Source organism: Pelodiscus sinensis, chromosome 8 (genome assembly GCF_052426305.1).
Source record: "Pelodiscus sinensis isolate ZL-2025 chromosome 8, ASM5242630v1, whole genome shotgun sequence".
In the NCBI taxonomy this organism is placed as follows: Eukaryota; Metazoa; Chordata; order Testudines; family Trionychidae; genus Pelodiscus; species Pelodiscus sinensis.
The window spans coordinates 17,147,282-17,169,898 of NC_143059.1; the positions used below are offsets into that span (position 1 = coordinate 17,147,282).

At 47.6% G+C, this 22,617-nt stretch overlaps 1 protein-coding gene across 1 annotated transcript in view; it reads right to left on the reverse strand.

Annotated features, from left to right (window-relative positions):
- Window positions 1-20,348, reverse strand: part of SNCG (synuclein gamma) — a 29,006-nt gene extending 8,658 nt beyond the window's left edge. The window contains exons 1-3 of the mRNA XM_006112408.5: window positions 19,728-20,348; window positions 12,567-12,608; window positions 11,900-12,027 (exon numbers count right to left, since the gene is read on the reverse strand). Coding sequence (XP_006112470.2) covers window positions 11,900-12,027; window positions 12,567-12,608; window positions 19,728-19,848 — 291 coding nt within the window. The 5' untranslated portion in view covers window positions 19,849-20,348. The remainder of the gene's footprint in view (window positions 1-11,899; window positions 12,028-12,566; window positions 12,609-19,727) is intronic.
- Between the last annotated feature and the right edge of the window lie 2,269 nt (window positions 20,349-22,617).

Here is a 22,617-nt window from a genome sequence, read left to right on the forward strand (position 1 = left end):
ACAAGATCTCCCAACTCTGTTCTCAGCTTTCTGGCCATAAGATTGTTCTTTCCATCACTGTGTGTGTGTGTGTGTGTCACTTACGTCCACACTGCAAATGAGTTCTTTTGGAAAAAAAAATCAAAAGAATGGAGGGGTTTTTCCAACATTGGTAAACATCTTTCTACGAGGAAGACGCCTTTTTCCAAAAGAGCTCTTTTGGAAAAAGCCGTGTGTGGATAGGGAAGAGAGAGTTCTTTCACAAGGAGGAAAGAGTTAAAAAGCACAGGTGCCCTGATGGCCATTCCATCCAGAGTAATCACAGCTGAAATGCGAGATAGTGTCCACATTGAACGGACGCTATCTTTCGAAAAAGCAGATCACTTTTTCAATGTGTTTTGGCAGTGTGGACACTCTCTTTAGGAAGAAGTGTTTTTGGAAGATCTCTTCTGGAAAAGCTTCTTCCAAAAGAAGCCTGCAGTCTAGACATAGCCTCTCAAGTGAGCAAGAGAAAGATTTGCCAGAGGACAAGGCTAATTGAATGAAGGCTTTGCAGCTCTAGATTGGCTCCAATACCCTCAATAGGCCTTTTGCCTGTACCTCTCTGGTGCCCTGACAATGCAGCTCCAATGGAGTCAAAATGCCGAGATTTTCCTTGCTGGAGGAGACACCACAGAAAAGCTAATGAAACCCCTCTGCCTTTTAGGCATATTCCCTATGGAATGTTTGAAGGGAGAATATACATCCCTTGCAGCCCTTGCCTAAGGGACATACAAAAAACAGTGAAACAATGTCCTGTTGTCAATATCATTTACATTTCATTGTGACTGGTAAAGAGACAGATTTTATCATGTATCACCAGAAGGTGTTTCCATTAATTGAATCATCAGTTTGGTTCAAGTGGCAAATAATAAAGTTCAGAGATTTTCTCCTTTGTTTCTCCCTGTTTCTCAAGAGCAGTAACAAAACATTTACATTCATATTTAAGGGAGATTTTTCATCCATTTTAAAATGTGTCATTTTCATAGAAGGCATTTATTTTACAAATGAGTTTAACGTTATTTATTTCGTGTTTGGAATTGTATGTAGCAGAGTCCTTGGTAGCAGTGCTTGTGCCACACAGTGGTGGGACCTCTGCTGGACAACCGGTTGCAAGTAAAGGAATAAAGGCGCACAAGTGTTATGCTACCTCACGATGGCTTTGAATGGGAGGAAGAACACTTGCTGGCTGTTGACTCAAATCTCTTTGGTCAGTAGAGTGAAGACCTGCTTTGGAACCCCTTGGGAATCATAGCTGTTGTAATTCAGGGGACATGGATGTGCAGGAAGTACCTACTGAATATTCTTAAGATCTCAGAACTTGTATTCAAGCATTAGAAGAACTCCAGTGTCATCTTGATGTGTGTGTGTCAAATGTCCTTTGCACGGCAAAGGTGGTAAAGTCTGATTCAGATACAATTAGAATTTCCTGCTGTCTTTATGGTTCTTTTTACTATGGACCACATCCTGAATCCTGAGCATTCTGAAACCCCTCTGAAGTCAATGGCAGTGGGGAGTACTTAGCCCAGTGTACAAGGGGTTCAGGCTCAATACACAAGATGCTCTTTTATAATACCAGCAAATGTGTCTGTTGCATTCTTGGGCCATATGGTGAGGTAGCTGGAGAATCAGACTGGAATCCCAGCGTCTAACTTCTGCTGAATCATTCACTCCTGGGCAAACCACAGGGCAATCTCTGTGCCTCTTTTTGCTAAAAACTGAGTAAAACACAAGACTGCTGAGGTGCACTTGAGGGGAAAACAAACAGCAAAGAGCCCCAGTCCAGCAGTCCCTCCTCAGGAAAAACTCCAGTTGCATTCAGTGGAACCTGCCTGAGAAAGTCGAGTCGGTCTTAAAATTGATAACTTTATTCTGAATTAGCATTTAAACACCTCTTTCCTGACATCAAAATTTGCCCTAAATTCTCCTCTGGCTAGAGATCACACATGCAACATGGAATTTGTTTGGAAATGGAGCTATTGGGGTTTTAATGAAAAATTAGTTAAAATCTCAAAAATGACAACTCTCTTCCTTCCATAATATCAGATATCTTTCTGAGACTTAATTATAATTGACAATACTTTGCTATCAATAGCTGGAGAGGCAGCAAATTCAGTGGAAATCAGGGTTGTGTTTTGCTTTTGTTAAAAGCTGTGAACCTGAAGAGGGGCATTGGTGACCTGGCCTGCTACAAACAGTGGCATAGCGAGGAGAGGGTTGAGGGGGAAGTTGCCCCTGGGTGCCATGCTATTGCCATGCCAATTTAGTCCCCTTCTGCTCCCCCTGTCATCCTTCGGCTCCCCTGCTCCTCCTTCGCCCACCGTCGCCAGCTGGAGCCTCTTCCCCACCTCTGTGCCCCCTGCCTAACCTTCCTCCACCTTCGCCGGCAGGTTAGTGTGTGCGGGGCCCGGCCCCAAACTGGAGGGGGCAGGGGAAGACATGGTACACGCTCCCCCCTTCTCCCAGGGTTGGGCTCAGCCATGTGCCAGGTTCGAGACCCCACAGCGCAGTGGCGACAGGCGCAAATTTTGTCTTTATGCTCGAGCACATAACGCCCTTGCTATACCTCTGGCTACAAGTTTAATAAATAATAAGCATTCACCAACTTGCAGTGGATATGGAGGGACTCTGGTCACTATGGAGTTAATGTCTTCAGGTTCTAGAGTGTGGGTGATGCTTCTTGGAGAGAACTCCAAGCTACTAGCCAACAAGAGAACGGCTCTTCTCATGATTGCAGAGGTTAGATAAGCTGATAAATTCTGTGGTCTTGGCCAGATGGAATCTGAATCCTCACCCTGATTCAGACATTTCTAAGTAAATGAGCAGAACACACCAGCATGCAGCATGCAGACCACTGTGCGTGGCTTTTCAGTCTGCTGTTTACTTGTATTGGGCTAGCTCTGCATGTGCTGACTCAGCCACAGCCATATAAACTCCCATGTGCTTCAATGAGACTGCTCATATGAACAAGGATTGCCCTTGTTCCCTATGATGCACTCTTCATACGATTTCACAGTGTATTGCCATTTAACAGGCAAAATAAAAGTTTGACCAGAAACACTCAGTCACGTTGCACATCCTGTACATCTTGTGCTGTTCCTGGGATGTGAGAGATTGATATATTACACCAGACAGGAAATGAGAAAGATTGAAAACACGACATATGTGCAGTGTCTCCCAGTTAAAGCTTGTTTTGCTTTTAGTAGAATCTTAATGTTCTTAAGTAGCATGAGATAAGTCCACAGGCTATCATGAGATATCATGAAAAGGGGAAGAGTTCCAGTTATATATTCAGTTTAATTGCGATGTACTTAAGTCCCATGTCCTGCCCCCACAATGCTCCCTTGGTGCAGAATCTCTGCCATTCCACCACATCAGATTCTTATATGCCTTTGTGGTGGCTGGATTCCCACCTACCTGAAGACACTTCATCTACAGATACTGGGTCAAATTCTGTTCTTAATTCTCCCAATACAACCCCATTAACGACAATGAGAGCTCTTTTGGAGAGCAGAATTTGGCCCATTTATATGAAGTATTTCTGATTCTCCTCCCTATTCATTTTCAAAATGTGCAATCTTTAAGAAAGCAAATGCTTCATGTATCAGAAAATCACAGTTGTGTCAGATCAAACAGATAAAATAATTATGAGAGTCAATACAAGTTAAACATGCACACAGTAGTTACAAATAACTGAAAATTACCAGAATAATTATTGAATGGACATATAATAGGAACAAGACCGTTTGAAAATCACAGAGCCATGAACTGACAGCTAGACCTGACAAGAAAAATGGATGAAGAGGGCGGCGGAACAACAGTAGTGAAATATTAGTGACTAGGCAATTACAGAAGTGTGTATGTGCGTGCCTGGGCTGGCTTGCTTTTGATCACGTGGTGAGTGGCTGCAATGCAGCAAGCTTTGTGCAGAGTCATGCAGATGAAAAGTTCATCCCTGATCTCAGACAAAGATACCGAGTGAAAGACAACTTTCTAAAAACACTGGAATCAATCCTAGGGATGAGAAGGATGGAAAGGAACATACGATATCGAGCGGCCTCGTTTACAAAACCTTTGCATTAAACACCACACGCACACCAAAAATAAAGCCTTTGTTTACTTTGTGTTTTTAAGAAACCTGCCAGAATAAGACAGGAAAGTAAGAGATGTATTGAACCTTCCTTAGTGGAGATGAAGCAAAGAAGACCAGAGATATCACTGATAACTCAGTGCATTCAGCAGCATCCCAGAGGAGCTCAGGAACTCTCATTGGGTCTAATGTTATTTTCTTCTGTGGGGTACAGAGCCCTCAGCACCCATTGAGGACACTGGAAATAGAAGAAGCTCGGCACCTGGGGACATGACCCTTTGTTTGTTACTAGCTCCCCCATTAACGAGAGGGCTCAGTGCAGCAGGTGCTACAAACTGCTAACGGCCATCTGCTCTGCCTGGCTGCACCCATTCAACTCCATTGACCTCCTGGGTGTAGCCAGGAGCAGAATTCAGCCTTAACTTGTTCAAAGCTCTCTGCTGGATGTCAGCTGTGCGTTTTGCATTGACGCTAGTTGGCAGCTGCCAACCTGCTCCCTTGGGTGGGTAACATTAATGCTAATAGACCTTACTCAGGAACTCTCTGTCTGTTCCACAGGAGATTGAACTGGCACAGAGTAATACTTCCCAAGCTCAGTAGCACTGGAGAGCATAATATAATGCTAACATATACCTATCTCATAGAGCTGGAAGGGACTTTGAGAGGTCATCAAGTCCTGTTCTCTGCCCTTCTGGCAGGGCCAAGTACCCTCCTGTTAGATTTGCCTCAGATTCCTAAATGGTCCCCTCAAGGATTGAACACTCAACCCTGGGTTTAGGAGGCCAATGCTCAAACCACTGAGCTATTCCTCCCCCCATCACACAAATTCAGCATTCTTCACATGAGCAGAAACGATATGACATGGATGTTACACTTGTTGCTTAATGAAGTGCCAGCCTGTGTTTGGACCATACTGTGATGAGCACAGTAGAAAAATCTACATGGAGCCAACCCAAAGCCGGGAATTACACACTTTCTTGCCCGGAACATCACGGAGTAAGAGCCTTGCATGCTACACATAGACAAGAAGGCTTTATTCCTAATACTGATCACTTCCTCCCTTTTAAACAGCACACAGCTTACAGAGCCACCTGTTCTATATATTGGTATTTGGCTGGTCTTTGGCTCTTCCTTTAAGATGCTGCTTGACAGGCGCTGTTTCAAAATGTGAGATGTCAGTTCAAGCTAAGTACTTCTCTCATTTACTCTTGTGCCAATCCCGCTGAAGGGGTGGCATGTAACGGACAAAAGAATCATGACATTTCATGGAGGTTAGGTCCATAAAAGGCTATTAGCCAGGGGATAGAAATGGTGTCCTTGGCCTCTGTTGGTCAGAGGCTGGAGATGGATGGCACGAGACAAATCGCTTGATCATGGTCTTCGGTCCACCCTCTCTGGGGCACCTGGTGCTGGCCACTGTCGGCAGACAGGATACTGGGCTAGATGGACCTTTGGTCTGACCCAGTACGGCCATTCTCATGTTCTTATGTCATTAGCATCTACTGTAAAGATTAAAAGGGGCAGGGAAGACCAGTTTTCTCAAACTTCAAGGGTTTAGATGCTTGTTGACAATTTCAGAACTGAAGGATCATCAAGCAATCGATTTAGCCTCGGCATTGGTATGCTGTATGTTTTTAATGTGCTGCAGCTCATCTTGTTGGTAGTGTCTATTTCACACGAGTTACTTTGCTGATAAAGAAATTTCATCTGAACTTCTCTGCAGCTGGCTCCTTTTCATTTCACTGATCCTTCTCGTTTTCTGTCTTTCTGCCCAGAGCATTTCTGTGCTAGCCATCCCCACATTATCTGAAGCAAGGTACTCTCCCACATGGCTAACTAGCTCCCTCAGTCACGGTGTCTTGATCGAGTTTCTACACCCCAGTCATGTCTTGTCTTGATCAGCCGCCTGTCTTCTTTAATTTGAAAGGAACTGACACTGATGAAAGATACCAGAAAGAGAAGCCCTGGGGACGTAACCCTCCATTAACCAGAGATCTGGAAACTTCCTCACAGTACCTGTCTGTGTGCCTCAGCTATGATTTGGAGAGGCCATCCGTAGGGTGAGAGGACAGTTGGCCCATCCCATCTGACAAAGGGAAATGCAAGTCATATCTCCCCAAGTAGCTGCCACTCCCCGTGCTGGCAGAGGTGAATCTGATCTCAGATTTTTTTCCTTTCTACCTGTGTTCCAAGATCTCTGCACTCACAGCTACTGCTGCTATTTCTCTTTGCTGACCATCTCCTTCAAGGTGTGAAATACCCAGTTTGTGCCTTACACAGGAGGTTAGTTCCACATGTTGTTGTGTTTGCTGCAGGTCAGAAAACCCAGAAACAAAGGGCTAGATCGGGGTGGGTAATCATTTCAGATGGGGGGGACATTTCACTAATTTTTGAAGTGGCTTACCTCTGGCAAAAGGGGTGGGACCTCTGGCAGAAGAGGGGGAGGGGGCCAGGACACTTCTGTGCTCTTCTTCTCACAGACCCTGATTGGTGGGGGGGTAGGGGAGCACATGAAGTCTTTGCCTCTCCCTGTCCCCCACCTAGAGAGAACTGCCAGCTGTTCTGAACAGGAGGAGACTTTGCGAGCTCCCCCCTCCCCAGGCCAATCAGGGTGCACGGTGCTGGCAGGGTGGGGGCAGAAAGCAAGAGACTTTGCATGCCCCTCCCATCCCCAGACCTTGATTGGCCTGGGGCAAAGGAGTGGCAGGGCGTCTCTGGGCCAGATCCACCCTTTTGGTGGGCCAGATCCAGCCAGTAGAGGCCCCTTTGCCACCCCTGGGCTAGATCCACAATGAGGCATAAGTGTTGTAATACCTAACTCTTCAATGTCCTGCTGCCGAGTTAGGTGCCCAGGTTTTCTATACAATGCATTATGTGCCTAAGAATGGGGTTTAGAAGGCTGGCAAAGAGAGCGTGTCTACCCCACAGCTGGGAGGGGTGATTCCCAGTACAGGCAGACGCCCACACGCTAGCTCTGGCCAAGCCAATACACTAACAAGAGCAGTGTGGCGCAGCGGCATGCATGGGGGGGGATGCTTGGGTGTGCACTGAGGGCCTCCGACGGGATGGGACTTGAGCAGGGGGTCTATGCTGCTGACTGTACTGCTCCCGCCACTCTGCTATTTTAGTATACTAGCTTGAGCAGAGCCTGTATGAGTCTCCCCAAGCTGGGAATCGGCCCTCCCAGCGGCTGTGTACGCATTTCCGGCAAGGGGCGCTCTCTCACCTTGCAAGTAAGAGGAAATAATTATAAGGGGGCGGAGCTTAGGCTAGTGGTCCAGAGAGAGGAGGAGACTGACTCTATAGCCAGCTGGTGAGAGCACTCACCTGAGAGCCCTGGGTCCCATGCCCCTGGCGCAATGAATGTTTACACATCACGTACAATGTTTCCACCGAAGTCGAGAGAGGCCCTACAGACAAGTATTTAGAGCTGGCGCGGGGGAGGTGGGAGATGTAGTTTAAGTCCCTCTTCCCAGTCAGGTACAAGGATTGGAACCAGGTCTCTCTCATCCCCCAGCGGGGCTCTCATTGCTTGTCGTTTGCCGAGAAGGGGGAGGCAGCACCACCATGACTGTCTCCTTCTCAGCTGTTTTGATGTGGGTTGCTTGTGCTCTAGACACACCTATCAGACACGGCCAGGCAGGGAAAACCTACTTTGAGACCCCTGCTAGGGTTTAGGTGTGAGCTGGGGGCTAGGCAGTGGGTACATGCGCACCAGCAGAAATGTAACACGTGGGGGACTTCAGTCGTCTATAGGTTTAAGTGGTAGCTGATGGGAGTGGATTTTGAGGAGTTCAGTGGTGCATAATTAATGGACTTAGGCACCTAAATACCTCCATGGAGCTGGCTCTACATGTCTGTTAAGATGAGAACTATTTTGTCCAGTCTCATTTAATTCTGTTTTATTGCAACTAGTCAATTTGTCAGTCTAGTTTGAATAACATCGACTGAGTTGACAGCAGCTCCCTAAGCGAAGCTACCATACTACAAGAGAACTCCCAAATAGTAGTTCCATGGGGCTACAGTTCAGCACTGTGCTTTCTCTCTGCTTGGCCTAATGAATAATTTTTCCTTCCTGCAGGGAGTATTTCTGTTCCTCCACATTCTCCTCATTCAAAGACTGGAAACAACTAAAACTTCCACATTGTATCTCAGAACAGAAGCTTTCTTGTTTAAAACTGTCTTAATCAAGGCATAGTCCAGATCACATGGCCCTCATTAACAGATGCTTAGCTGTTGTCAAAATTGACATAAATTGGAAAACAAGGGGAAGATTTTCTTGTGTCTCTTATGGGTCAAATATCTCCTGAATCTGGACTCAAAATGGGTCCGAATTAGCACTGCTCTCTAGTGTTGACAATTCAGTACTGTCCCCGTTGAGATGTGCACATACTGTCTGTTTCTCGGGTTGCTTTAATCAGATGTCTGAGAAGCGCATGCAGGAGAAGGTGATCTGCAAGAATCTTTTATGGCTGTTTTCACAGTTCCACCATCCAGTGACCCAGCTTTCAAAGAGGCTGAAAACCATAATGAGGTGTGAATAACTGCACAACAGCAACACAATTTCAACTAGAAAGAGGGATATGACAGGGCTGGCCTTCCTTTTTAATGTCTCACTTCTACCACTGATAGATGGCAACAGTCAGCCATTTAAGGTGTGACTATACACAGGAAAATACAAAAGCAGTTTATATGCTAGTGTCATGTTGAAGAATCTATCCTCATCAATCCCATCGTTATTGAATGCAGTTGATATTTTTGGAAATATTATTGGGTTTTGCATTTGCTGGAATAAATCACAGCAATGGATCTATCCAACAGACATCTTTTCAGTTTCATAATTTTCCATTCCAAATATGCCCGGAAATAATTATTTAGGGGTCAAATTTTGTCCTAATCTTCCCCAAATTGTTTCTATAAATATGGACTATACATTAAAAGAAATTCCCCAGGCTGCAGAGAGGTGGCATCTCTTTCCTCTAGCCTTACTGGGGAGAATAGAAATAGTAAGTCATCTTGGCTGCCCAAGATCAACTTACATAATCAGCTTATTGCTTTCCAAGAGCTCTCCTTTGCTTTTTGCTCCAATAAGTAACTTATGACAACTATGCTGATTTTTATTTCATATGAAGAAGATATTTAAATGATATATACCAGAGGTCTCAAGCTACCAGTGTAATCTGACCCAGGACTCCTGGTAAGCCGGGTGGGGAGGATGGGGCCTGTCTATTACCTGTCTGCAGGGAGTTTGTTATAAACAGAGGGAGGACAGGGTGATCAAGAATAACAACAGGCAGGGCATGCCAGTAATTGAAGGATCCTTAGATCAACATGGAAACATTGCTGGGTACTCCACTTAAAAGATGGGTGGGAAGAGTAGGAATGAATGTTGTGCGGCAGGGATCTGGATTGGATTGCTGTGTTAAACTTTGAAAAAGGGGTGAACAGAGTTGATTGCAGAGTTGCAAAGTCTCACAAATCCGGGTGATCGGGCAACATGAAGGCAAATGGAATTCAGTGTTGATAAGTGCAAAGTAATGCACATGGAAAAATATAATCCTAACTATAGATACAAAATAGCTGTTCCCACTCAAGAAAGAGATCTTAGAATCACAGAATCATAGAGCTGGAAGAGACCTCAAGAGGTTATCAAGTCCAGTCTCCTGCCCAAGGCAGGACCAATCCCAACTAAATTCCCATCTTGGAATCCTTGTGGATAGTTCCCTGAAAACATCTGTTCAATGTGCAGTGGCAGTCTAAAAACCAAAAATCTAACAAAATATTGGGAATCATTAGGGAAGGAATAGATAAGACCAAATGCCATATTGCCGCTATAAAGAGTCACTGTATGCCCACATCTTGAATACTGTATGCAGATCTGGTCACCCCATCTAAAAAAAGATGTATTGGATTTGGAAAAGGTACAGAAGGAGCAACAGAAATTATTAGGGGTAAGGAACAACTTCCACATGAGGAGAGATTAACAAGACTGCGACTCTTCCGTTTAGAAAAGAAATGATGAAAGCATGGGTGGATATGTTAGATGTCTAGAAAATCATGAGCGGTGTGGAAACAGAATAAGGAAATGTTATTTACTCCTTCACTAACATAACAAGAAGCTCACCCAAATCAATTTATAGGCAGCAGATTTAAAATAAAATAAATTATTTCACAATCAATTTGTGGAACTTTCTGCCAGCGGATGGTGGAAAGGCCCAAACCATAACAGGATTCCAATAAGAACAAAATAAGTTCAAGGATGGGCCCATCAGTGGCTACTAGCCAGAATGGGCAGGGATGGTGTCCCTAGTGTCTGTTTGCCAGAAGCTGGGAATGGGAGACAGGGGATGGATCAGGATGATTGCCTCTTCTGTCTATTCCTTCTGAAGCACCTGGCATTGGCCATTGTCAGCAGACAGGATACTGGGCTAGAAGGACCTTTGGTCTGACCCAATCTGGCCATTCTGATGTTCTTGTATAGAGCTGAAATGAATCTTCCCCCTGCTGTAACCCACTAGAGCCCACTCCCCTTCCAGAGCTGAGATAGCACCCAGGAGTCCTGACAGTGTCTGTCTCTCCCCCACCTCAGTCCTCCCCCCCACATGCCTTCACTCTCCCCTACCCCCATCACAGCATGCACAGGTTGGCCCTCTTCTACCAAAATCTGAAATGGCGCCCCTGCCCTCACGGCCCCTGAGCATGCAGCTTTGGGGAGCACTGGAGAGCCTGGCGCCATGCGACCGCAGCTGTCATGCATCCCTATGGGGGAGTGGATGAAGTTCCAGGAGCTGACCTGGCATCCAGTGGTTCTCTCCCCTCTGCCACAAGCAGGACCTCCATGGGGGGGGGGGAGTGTCAGGGCTCTGGGGGCTGCACCCTGGCCTGCAGCACCCTGTTACCCTGCGGGGGGGGGACTCCTGGGTGGGGCCAGGGGGTCCTGGGCATGGCAGGCAGGATGGCCCAGTTGTTCTTGGTGGTGTGGCTGCCCCCAGTGGATACTAGAGGATAGCTCTCCCCAACAGGCTCACCATCCCCAGTGGCCACTCTCAGTATCACATCCCTTCCAACAGCCCAGTCCCCCCCTTCCCATTATGTAATACAGTCCCTTTCCCAGCACTTCCTGTTCTCCTGGCACAACCACACCCTGACCTTGCTTTCAGTGAGAGTAAGAGGAAGTCGCATACCACATTTGGTGGCCCTAGCTCTTACTGTTTAAAAGAAGTTCATGAATAAATGGACTTACAGACAGACACAAGACAGACATACAACTCTCTAAAATATCTATCTGTCCGACTAGAGAGAAAAGTGTTTTATCCGGTATGCTGGAAGAATGGGGTGGAAAATGGTAGTTAACTAAGAGAGAGCGCGTTTGTATTATAAGATTGTATTATAGCCTTAATTTATAGAACCTTAACTGAAGACACTTGAAAGGGGCACATTGTTCATAGCTTGGGTGCTTAGCACTTTGTGAAAAATCAGGTCTCTTTAGAAGATCTCAAGTTGAGCATCCAGTAACCGAGGCAGCCAAAGTCACTAGTCACTTTGCAAATCTCTGACCAATGCACAGATGTGCCTGTTCTAATCTGTATTACATAGCAACATATGAGGAGGTACTAACTCATTATTCTGCTATTAAAATAATCATATTAAACATAACAGATCACAGCAGGATTGTCCAAGAATATATACAAGTGATCTCAACAATTAATATCCAACTCAGAGCCTCAGAAAGCTTCCCAGGTGTTGGAGGAAATAGAATGCCAAACACGCCTGTGACAACCATGAACATACCTTTTTTACAATCCCAGTCGTGGTCACAATGTTCTCTGCTCCTTCGACAGTCTTGCCTGCCACTGTGTTCACACTGGCCACCACAGCTTCACCGACCATGTTGGCCTGCTCTTTGGTTTTTTCAGCAACTAATGGTTCAAAGAAAAGTAGAGTCAGTGAATGAAATTCCAAACCAGGCTTTAGTTGGATTCCATCCTAACTGGCAGTCTATAGAGCTAGTCTGGGCCACTGAAATGGATGTGCAGGGGACAGATGAACCTGGAACCACCCCAGCCTGGGAGACAGGTGCCCCTCCCCCAGCCATGCCTGCTGGTGCTGCAGAAGCCATAGAGAGGTGCCTCTTACCTGGCCCTAAGCACTGAGCCATAACCTACAACAATGCCCAGTGACGAGCATCCTTGGCCCACCAGCAGCAGAACACTCAAACTCTCTGATGTGCAGAGCAGAATATCAAAAGCCTCCAGGAGCCGTCCTGTGTTACTCTGTTTAGGAGTTCCAACATGCAGAGCGTTTCTAGCACCCAAGAAGTATTCTGGGAATCATGGCACTTTGGCTTCTGAAGCCTAAAAGAAAACTCTTGCTTTGTACCATTAGCAATTATATTCCTGTTCATATTTACGACTGCACGCTGTCCACTTACGCAAATCTGTAGGGACTGTGCTCTTACCTGAGCTCACGCTGTGCACAACCCCTTCCTTGGTTTTGGCACCTGTGGAAGGAAACAGGCTTCGTCAACTTCATCCCTTAGGGGAGAGCACTCTGGGTCCTGCAAGCAGAGCACCTCAATTCTGAATGGCTGTGCTCCTGAGTCCTACTCCCACTCAAGTCTATGGGAGTTGGGTAGCTCCAGTTCATTTCTCTGGCACGTGCATTATCTGGAGGTGCCTAGACAGTTAACCTTTGCCTTTTACCCACATCAGTAGCATCTTTCAATGAGAAGCTGGTTGATTTAACAGAGCCTTTAACCACACGTTAGGTTAGTTAATCAGTTAACAGAACATCAAGAACTTACCTTAAAGAAACATCCAAATCCTGCTCTTCCCCCCCCCTCCCCCCCCCCCCCACACATTTTCAAACACTGAGCTCCAGCTCCTGAGGGCCAGGCTCAGAACTTTTTACGCCCCTGATACCCCACAGGCAGCAGAAGTCGAAGATTGGGCTCAGAGAGGCAGATGCTGCCGATCACTGTCACAGTGATGGTGACAGCTTCGGTATTTCTAAATACCATTGTGACAAACAACTATAAATAACTATGTAGGAATATGTGATGCATTTAGCAGCCCCACACTGAGCTGAGGTGCTTGAGTCAATGGAAGTTGAAGGGACAGGTTCCTACGGAATAACAACTTTAACCTGAAACAACATGCTCAGCAGACCTCATTGTATCTGTGCACTGCAGGGGCAAACATTTTTGATGAGGGGGGACACTCCAAGAATTTAGTAAGTGGTCAAGGGCTGCACTCTTCCATGATATTAATGGAGGAAGTGCAGGGTCTCTGATGGGTGCAGTTGGGAGCTCAGGGTAGGGGACTAGGGTACAGGAAGAGGTGTGGGGTCTGGGAAGGAGTTTGGATGAAGGAAGGGGTTGTGACTTGGGGCAGAGGATTAGGGTGCAGGAAGGGGTGTGGGTGCAAGAGGGGGTATTGGTGCAGGAGAGAATTCTGAGCTGAGGAAGGGTGTAGGAAGGGACGGAAGGCCTTGGAGGGGGCTTGTGATCTGGGGCAGAGGTGCAGGGGTTTGGCTTGTGAGCTGGGGCAGGGGTTTCGGGTGCAGGCTATGGGTGCAGGAGTGGGGATGCAGAGGCTTTGGATGACATGGTGCAGGGGGTAGGAGAGGGAGTAGAGGATTGAAGTGCGGGAGGAAGGGGTTGGGGTGCCTGAGGCAGGCTTTGTCCAGGAGGTGCTTACCTAGGTGGCCCCCATCCAGCAGGTCTCTCAGGCAGGCTCCCTACTTGGCCCACCCCCACATGCATTCACAGTGGCCAGCTGATGGAGCCATGTACCTCTCTGAGTGCAAGGAGACCCAGGGTGGGGGGTACTTTGTGTGCTGCCTGACCTGCAAACAGAAAGCTGCCATTGGCCAGTTTCCAGCCAATGGGAGCTGTGAGATTGTGCTGGGGGTGGGGCAGCACATGAAGCCTCTCCTAACCCACTTGCTGCACATGACCCCCGCAGCCAGTCACTCTGAGTGGCGTGGGGGGTGGGGCAAGCAGGGAACCAGCCCGAGGCTCCCACTGGGCCACAGGATGGATCCAGCACTTGGCAGCCTGGCTGTGGCCTGCAGGCCATATTGTGCCCATGCCTGGTATTCTGCAATGTGCACAGTTCATCAGATCACTTACAGCATTTTTTGCTCTGCAGCTTGTTGTGTTCCCCAATAGGTAAACACGCTACCTCTGCTCAAACTATGCACTAAGAATAGCAGCGTGGCCGTGGTGGCACGGCAGTGGCACTGGCTAGCCCCCTGGGTACAAGCCCACTCAGCCCCCTGGACGAGAGTTTGGGATGCTAATCGAATCTGCTGTCTAGGCAGCAATGTCCAGACAGCTATTTGTAGCTTGAGCAGAGCTAGGACGTGTGTGTCTGCCCAGGCTGGGAAGCTGAGATTTTCAACCATTAGAAGAACCCTAAACACTGCGAAATGAAGGTGCAGGGCCCTTTGGAAATCAGACCTTCCCGAGTCCATGGACCACAAATTGAAAACTCTGCTCGAGTGTTTGGAAGGCCCTGCTATAGCTAGAGTCAGTGTTACATTAAAAACCATCTCTCGTGTAATTCCATTGATTTGAATAATGAATCTTCCTTAAAAACTGTTTCCCATTGTTTCCATCTTACCGAGTTTTAAAGAATCATTTAAATCTACAAGTCTCCTGTTGACTTTTTCATGCCTGTGACATAACAACAGACACTTCTAATGGCCAGGTTACAAAGTGCTATCCAGAGTGATGCAGAAGCACCCAACTCCTTAGCTACAGCAGCACCTATTCAATAATTGTGCATGAAGGGGGGAGTTAGCCGCAGACCATGCCCTGCACTCATTACAAGCCTGGAAGGAAGGCAGAACATGTGCACTTCTGTGATAACTCTTAAGCCAGCCCAAGTGCATCCTTTTGGATTGAAATGTGTAATGTACAAACATAACCCCGCTCTGTGTAGCTCAAAGGCTTGTCTCACCAACCGACATCTGTCTAGTATAAGGTATTACCTCGTTCTCCTCGTCTCTGTAATATCCTGGCACTAACCCTATTATAGCACAGTATCCAAACATAGCACACGCCCTTTTTTTATGTTTCTTAAGGTCATCCAGAGCTGAATACAAAGAAGCTGCCTTTCTACTTATCAACCTAACATTCTACTTCACCCTTAAATGACCATACAGTCACGCAGCAGAAACTAAATCCTTGATTAATGTAACAGAATGACTTGATATAGCAGAGTATCTGAAAGCCAGAGACAATTGCACTCTGCTTGTAATACTCTCTGTAATCATGTAGCAGCTAACAGCACTGAGCAGAACAGGTCTGCATGGCATAAATGTCCACAAAAATACATGCAGTGCCGATGTGTGCTGAGTGCACCAAGTTCTGTTCTAATATACCCATTCCTACATGTACCCCCTGCACCAGGCTGTACCATTCCCAAAGAGCACTGCTCAACAGTTAGTTATTCTACGAGGACCAGCCATTGAAAGGTAGCTCTGCATGACTGCTCATAAAAATGCAACGCTGTTAAATATGGAAAAATCAAGGAAACCAGCTGGGTGAATTAGCTGAACTCATGTATTTGGTATCTTTGTATTACTTCAGTGAACATACAAACCAGAACAAGAATTGTAATGAGTTTTTCTTATCTCAGCCATTACATCTGGGGTTTGTTACCAGGACTCTTCACAAATAGCTCTGATTTCCCCCTTTCCTTTAACTGGAAAACAATGCCAAGGGAAAGGGGCCCTGGGAAAACAAAAACAGCTAAATGCAGATAAAGATGGAAGCAGCCGCAGCAGCAGCCAAAAGCCTCTTGCGCTGCAGCTTGCACACAGCTTGTTAGGTTCTTTCCACTCAGGACCACACCCAATGACTCAGCTGTCAGCTTCCATAAAGCACTGCATGCAATCTAATCTTCTTCTTCAGGCATGTACCCCTGCCAACAAGCGGCATCTGTTGGACTGCAGAGCAGTCAGTGGAAGCCGTCAAGTGGCACTGCTAATTTTTAACTTCCTTGCAGCTCGTGTGCCTAGAATTTCAAGTTCATCCCTTCCCTGCCCTACTTCTGAAAGGAATGAGCAATACGTACTATCCTGAAAGTCTGCCATTGGGGACGGAGGCACCAGTCAGAAGGGTTATATTCTAAGCAGGGACACAGTCGTGTGGTGAAGTGCTGGGCACTGAGGATAGGCATGCCCAGAAAGAAACAGGATGTGACCGGGCACGTTCGGTTCATGCAGGAGGCATTGGAGGTGGCCTTGCCATGTGTAAAGGTCAATGCAAGGGGTGTATTATGAGTGATGCATGGGGCCGGAGGATTTGGGCGTGTCAGAACTGCATTGTTTACTGAGAGCTCCTGGGTTGGAGTATCTAGTATTCACATGATACTGAACATACTTTTGTGATGACCATTGCGCTTTCCATGTTGCTTGCACTCCTGTGCGCCTTCCAGCTCAATACTGCAATAGATTCTCTGCTTGTGTAAATCAACGTCGCTCCATTGGCCTCACTGGAGTTTATGCCTATTTACACCAGCTAAGAATTTGTCCTGGGGTGGCGGCTGATCATGCAGTAACAGTAGGAATCCACAACAGCCATTACATTCTCCGGGACAGCGGTAGCATGGGCACAACATATTTCAAAAAGCTGTTAGATCTTTCTTTCGCACCTGGGTAGCCACATCTATTGGCAGAAAGGACCCCATTTGAATGGAAGCCCTCACCACCTCTGGCTGAAGTACATGGACAGGGGTCGTGGTCCAGAGATCGGCCAGACTACAACGACTGTGTAAGCTTCAGGAAGCTGAATGCTTCAGTAGATGTCACAGAACGAGCCATTTAAGCTCAACCATTTAAGCTGGTACGGACGCCTGGGCACCTGGAATGTGCGTGGGGACACGGAGACCCCACCAGTGCCGTGAAATGCAGCTTTCGATTCATTCGCCAAGTTACGTAAGAAGTTGACTCAAAACCAGACATCCGCCTCCCCCACCATTGTCCTTTTCCTGACCTCCTGAAAAGACTTTCACATCCCCGCGTGTGCCCACCGCCCAGCAGCTCCCTCCCTTCGGACGCAGGTTGCAAACTCAGTCTCTCAGCGGCAGGCACTGGGACGCGGGAGAGCAGCTCACGAGCATGGCATCGGGGCTGGGCATTTTGATTAAGCATCCCCTGGGCAGCAAGACAAGCAGGTGTTGGCTGCTGCAGTGAAAATGGGTGATGCACAGGCACGTACCGGGCATCCACCTCTTTGGCTCATGTAAACCGGATCCTGAGCGAGAAGAATTGTCTGGCACCCCCACTCTGTGAAATCCTGGGCACCCTGGAAAGCTCTACCAGGCAGCACACCAGGGGTGAGGGGCCTTGTTTGGTTGGGGGCCACTGACCCATAGAAAACTCAGTTGGGGGCCACACACAAGTGAGAATGAGAAGGAAAAACAAAACCAACCCCCCCAGCTGACCTGGCCGTCAAGTGACAAGGAGAGAGATACTCACTTCCCTCCCCTTGGGCGCCCACCCCACAGGATGGGATCACGGAGGGAGGAGGGGAAGTACCAAAGCTCAGGGCTTAGCCCCAGAGCCGGATCAGCTCAGCTGGGGGCCCAGGGCTAGTAGATTTTGTTGGGCTCCCCTATGCTTTTGGGTGGGGCCAAAAGTGAGGGCTTCCGTGTGGGAAAAGGCTGGCGGGGAGCAGGCCGGGGGTAGGAGTGTGAAGTCGAGGGGGGGAGGACGCAGGCTGCAAGAGTGGGCTGGAGGTGCGAGGCTTGGGAGGGAGGGAAGGTGCAGGAGGGTGCAGGAGACTGGGCATGGCTCTGCCCCGCCCTGCATCTGCAGGTCCCTCCCATCACTCCCATTGGCTGAGAGTGACAGGGGTGGATTCTGCAAGCAAAGTGCAAGAACAGAGCTTCCCAGTGTTGCTGTCCCCCCAGGCAGGAGGGCAAGGGCAGTGCACAGAGACGCTGCCTTCCCCAGCCAGGCACTTTGTCTTGATTCAACCCACGAGGCTTATTCTCTGCCCCCCACCCCCTACCCCCCACCCCGCCCCTGGGAAGGGAGGAGAGCCCTAAGCCTCGCAGGCTGGACCAAGGCAAGCCACAGCCCAGAGGTTCCCCATCCCTGTTGTGTACGCTCACCACCAGTCTGCTCTTAATAAGCACAGCGTCCCACAATGCTTTATTTAATCACGATCCTGCCCTGAGTGCCAGGGACTGGCCTCGATAAGCTGGCAAAGTTCCTTCCAGTTCTATGGTAAACAAGAAGGAGAAAAAGATTTTCAAAGAGTTTTCGAAATGGTTAAATACATAAGTCATGGCAGAAAACTCCAGTTTGTCTCATGACTCTGCAAAAGTGAAAAGCAAATCAAAGGCCTGGGGAAATATGTGTAAAAATGCTAAATATTCTGGTGTGACCTTGCTCTGATCACCTAGGAAAAAGGAACTGGGTACCACAGCAATCCCCAAATTTGACAGCTGGGTGTGAGATTGCACAAATTCATGTTGTATTTACCAATTTTATTTATTTCTTTGTAGTGATGCTGTAATCTTAAAATTCTGCTTGGCATTTCACTTCAGATTAAAACGTGAATTGGTTATAAATTGCTAGATAATGACAGGATCAGCTGCACTACATCAGTAGTTGTCTAAATCTGGGGAGGAAGATTTGCTACAGATGGGGTTTTCTGATTCCACTGCATTTTGAAAATGCAAATCTAACTACAGTATGGTTTTTAAATGGTGACCATCTATGTCTAAGGCAATGTTAATGGAATCAAGAGCCTATTCTGTTTAAAAATCTCATCTTACCAACAGCCAACAGATACTACAGCAAGCCTCCCTTCTGAGAATACCGGGTTAAGAAAGTAAGGCTATACATAAGTGTTATACCAGCCCCCCGGGTTTGTTCAGCTGGATCATACCTGCACCTCCATCCAACAGTGCAGAGACCAGGTTTCAAGGGCAGTTTTGAAATGACCTCTGGAGGGTTTATGGGAATGAAGAGCATTTGTTATACAGGAAAGACAGCACCGAGTCACTGGACAGCTCTGATAACGGTCTCTCTACAAATCAAGCAAGGGATTTTTGCATGGCAAATGTAAAGTGGGATAGAACATAAGGTGGAGGATTTCAGAATAAAATGAAGTGACGGTGGGAAAATAAGTGATTCCTACTAGCCTAACTTAATAAGTAGAAACAATGTCCGCCCTTAATAACCTCAGTCACTGCATCTTTGGCAGGCAGGAGGTGAAGGAGAGATCACTGTACTCAAATGCTTGAAGAGCAAGTGACCTACCCTGAAATCAAAGAGTGAATAACAACTGTAATAGGCACCTGCCACCGGAGGATCTCAACATGCTTTCTGAACATTGCATTAACTCACATGCAGCAATCCAGCAACCCTACCCCACCCTGGGAAGTTGTGATGCAGATAGGGAAAATGAGGCACAAAAGATTTTGATACCCCAATATTACACAGCGAGCTTGCGACACAGCTAGGGTTGGGAGCAGATCTCCTGCATCTCAGTCCCAGGTTTTGCCCACTCTCCAGTCCAGGTACTTCCATGCTTTCTGGAAAATTATTGATGTCATATTTCATGCTCAATTGTGTATTAAAAATAGTTCTCTCTTACCTACATACATCACACCCTCCTTGGTCTTCTCCGCAGCCTCGGTCACTCCCTGTTTGGTCTTTTCTGCTGCAGCCACCACACCTTCTTTCGCAATGGAGAAGCCTTTCTTAAAGACATCCATCTTCGTCTGCTTGCTTTGGGGCGCGTCGCAGGTCTGGGCCGAGGGTGCTGGTGACAAGCCCCCGAGGCACGCTGCGCTGTGCACGCTTACCCGTCTGGGGCTGCTGCGTCTCTCTGCGCCTTTGTCTCTGGCTGCCTTTGGCTCTGATTCCCCTGCGGGATGAAGACAGCGTGGTGAGCCACAGAGCCCGTGACAGTTCTTATTGACGAGCTGCGCTGCGAGGTAGCCAATGCCTGCCCCTGGCTGATGCTGAAATATTAATGACCAAGATCTGCATGTCCAGAGTGAGGATGGGAAGAAAAAGGGGATGGGGGAGGAGGTAGGTTGAGGGCCTTTTTGGAAAATGTCCAGGTGATTAAAGCTTTTAAGATCTGCTGCAGTGCTCTCACTCAAGGACACGCTGCAGAGCCTCTCAGCTGGAGCGGGAGGATCTTAACAACCAAGCTCGAGGGAACTTGTGTTTTAAAAGCATAAATCTCTGAGGATACGGCGGAAAGAGCAAATGTGCTCCGAACAAAACAAGCCGTCAGGTTTCTTTTGCTGGCGGTTACCAGAACTCTCCCCTAATAAAGGGGCACAGCAAACAGCTCTGTGTAGCTTTTTTTGTGTTGCTGTAGACACAACTCAGCTGCTGCAGAATGATGCAACATTTTTACACAGGCATCATCACTCACAGGAGATGGGCGCGCTGTCGGGACTGTTAGGGGGGGAAAATCAACCTTTGATCTGACACTGGCTTGTGGAAAATCTCTTAGGCCACAGATAAAGCCTCTCCAAAATTAAGGCTCAGCTCTGCAAACCCCTAATGCATGGGCCTAATTTTACGTGTGAGAGTAATCCCATTGGATTGAACTGAGCTACTCATTTGTGCTTAAAGCTAGGTACATGTTTCAGTGCTTTGCTGAATCGGTTCTAAGTACTGAGTGAACCAAGTTAGTGGTTTCCTCACTGACAAATCGTAATTCAAAGAAACTAGATTTGACAGTAATTGTTTGACCATTTTCTAGCACAATGAAAAGTGCTGAGCAGCTGGCTTTATGGAAATTGAGGACCACATAATTTGTATTATTCTACTACAGTAGATTTCTGTTAATCTGGCACCTTTGGGACCCAGGGGGTGCTGGATTATCGGATATGCCGGAGTACCAGGGGGTACTCCAGCGGGGGGCTGTGACGGGTCTACTGGGACCCACGCTGCAACCAGCGGGGGGGGAGGGTCAGCGGGGAATGGCGCAGCGAGGGGCGAACCCTCTGCCATTTTGCAAGGAGGCGGGGGAAGCCCCTTGCAGCCGCTGGTGATACGCCAGTTGGGGCTGCAAGCGGTAGCGGCAGCGGACTTGAGGAAGCATCAGGGCAGAGCAGCTGGGGTGCTGCCAGGTTGGTCCCGAAGTGCCACCCCTTGCCTCACCCCCTCTCCTCTGCTTGCAGCCCCAGCTGGCCTGTAGCAGGCAGCTGCATGGGGCTTCCCCCGCCTCCCTGTAAAATGGTGGAGGGTTCGCCCCTCGCCGCACGGTTTCCTGCCAACCCCCTGCCAACCCCCAGCCGGACACAGTGCGGGTCCCAGCAGACCTGTCACAGGGGTATAATCCCCTTCCCCTCTTCTCCCCTTCCCTTTCCCGGCCCGTGAGCATGCATGGGACTCACAGGATCTCCAATTGTCCGGCTGGCTAGAGCACTCCTGGGTTCCAGTTGGTGCCGGACTATCAGGAGTGCCGGACCACTGGATGCTAGACAATTGGAGTTTTACTGTATTAAGTTACACTGCTAATAAAATGTTATAAAATACCAATCCCTGACTGTTTAGTACTGCTGGCTGTTTCTGCCTTTTGAAATCAGACAGAGTGAATGCTAAATTGAGAGGCCTACTTACATTAAAGAAACAATACGCTGTCATTTTATGGGTTATAATGGTCTATATGTCGTTCATACAATAGTCTAAATAGGGACGGTTTTGTTATATGACTGGGGAGGGGTTCTATAGCTTAATCTTGAGACACAGAAAATCACACAGGGTACACAGTTCAAACTAGGGATGCAAATGTAGCCGAGCAAAATTGCTAATGAAGCGGGGATTTAAATATCCCACACTTCATTAGCATAATCTCGCCCGCGTGCTATTCTGCTCGCTAGCTGATTTGAACCAGGAAGTGCGCTCCGGGATGTGTTAGTGCGAATCAAACCCCTTGGTTTGAACTAACGTTACTCCTCAAAAAATGAGGTTTAAGGAGCTCAGGGGTACTTCACAGGAAGGAATTCCCAAATGCACTCCCCGGGCTCTCAAAGGGGTTTAGAATTTGGGTGACTTCAACAATACTAATCCAAGGCGCAGGAATCTGTGGCCTTGGGGAGTTTGTAATCAGAGGCCTTTAGTGGCAAGTTATTTTAAAGTCTGCTGTGGGCCCCCCGTCTTCTCCACTCTGAATGACATAGTGGGTACAGCCACGACAGCTTCTCTTTTGGAAAGTCACTTCTAGTGGTGATTGCTTGGGCAAGAAGGGTATCTAAACTTCAGACTTTGAACAGCTTCCCTGTGCTGTTTCTTCAACGATAAGGTCAGGCTCCTCCCAGCCTTTCTACCCACAATTGGTGGAGTCACAATTTCACATCAACCAAGACCCGTTTCTGCCAGTCTTCTTCCCAAAACTGTAAGACAAGAGAAGACTGGTGTCTGCAATCTATGGGTGTAAGAAAGGTGTTAGTCTTTTGTATTGACAGGACAAGACCCTTCTGCAAATTGATGCAGCTTTTTGTGACTATTTAGGACAGACT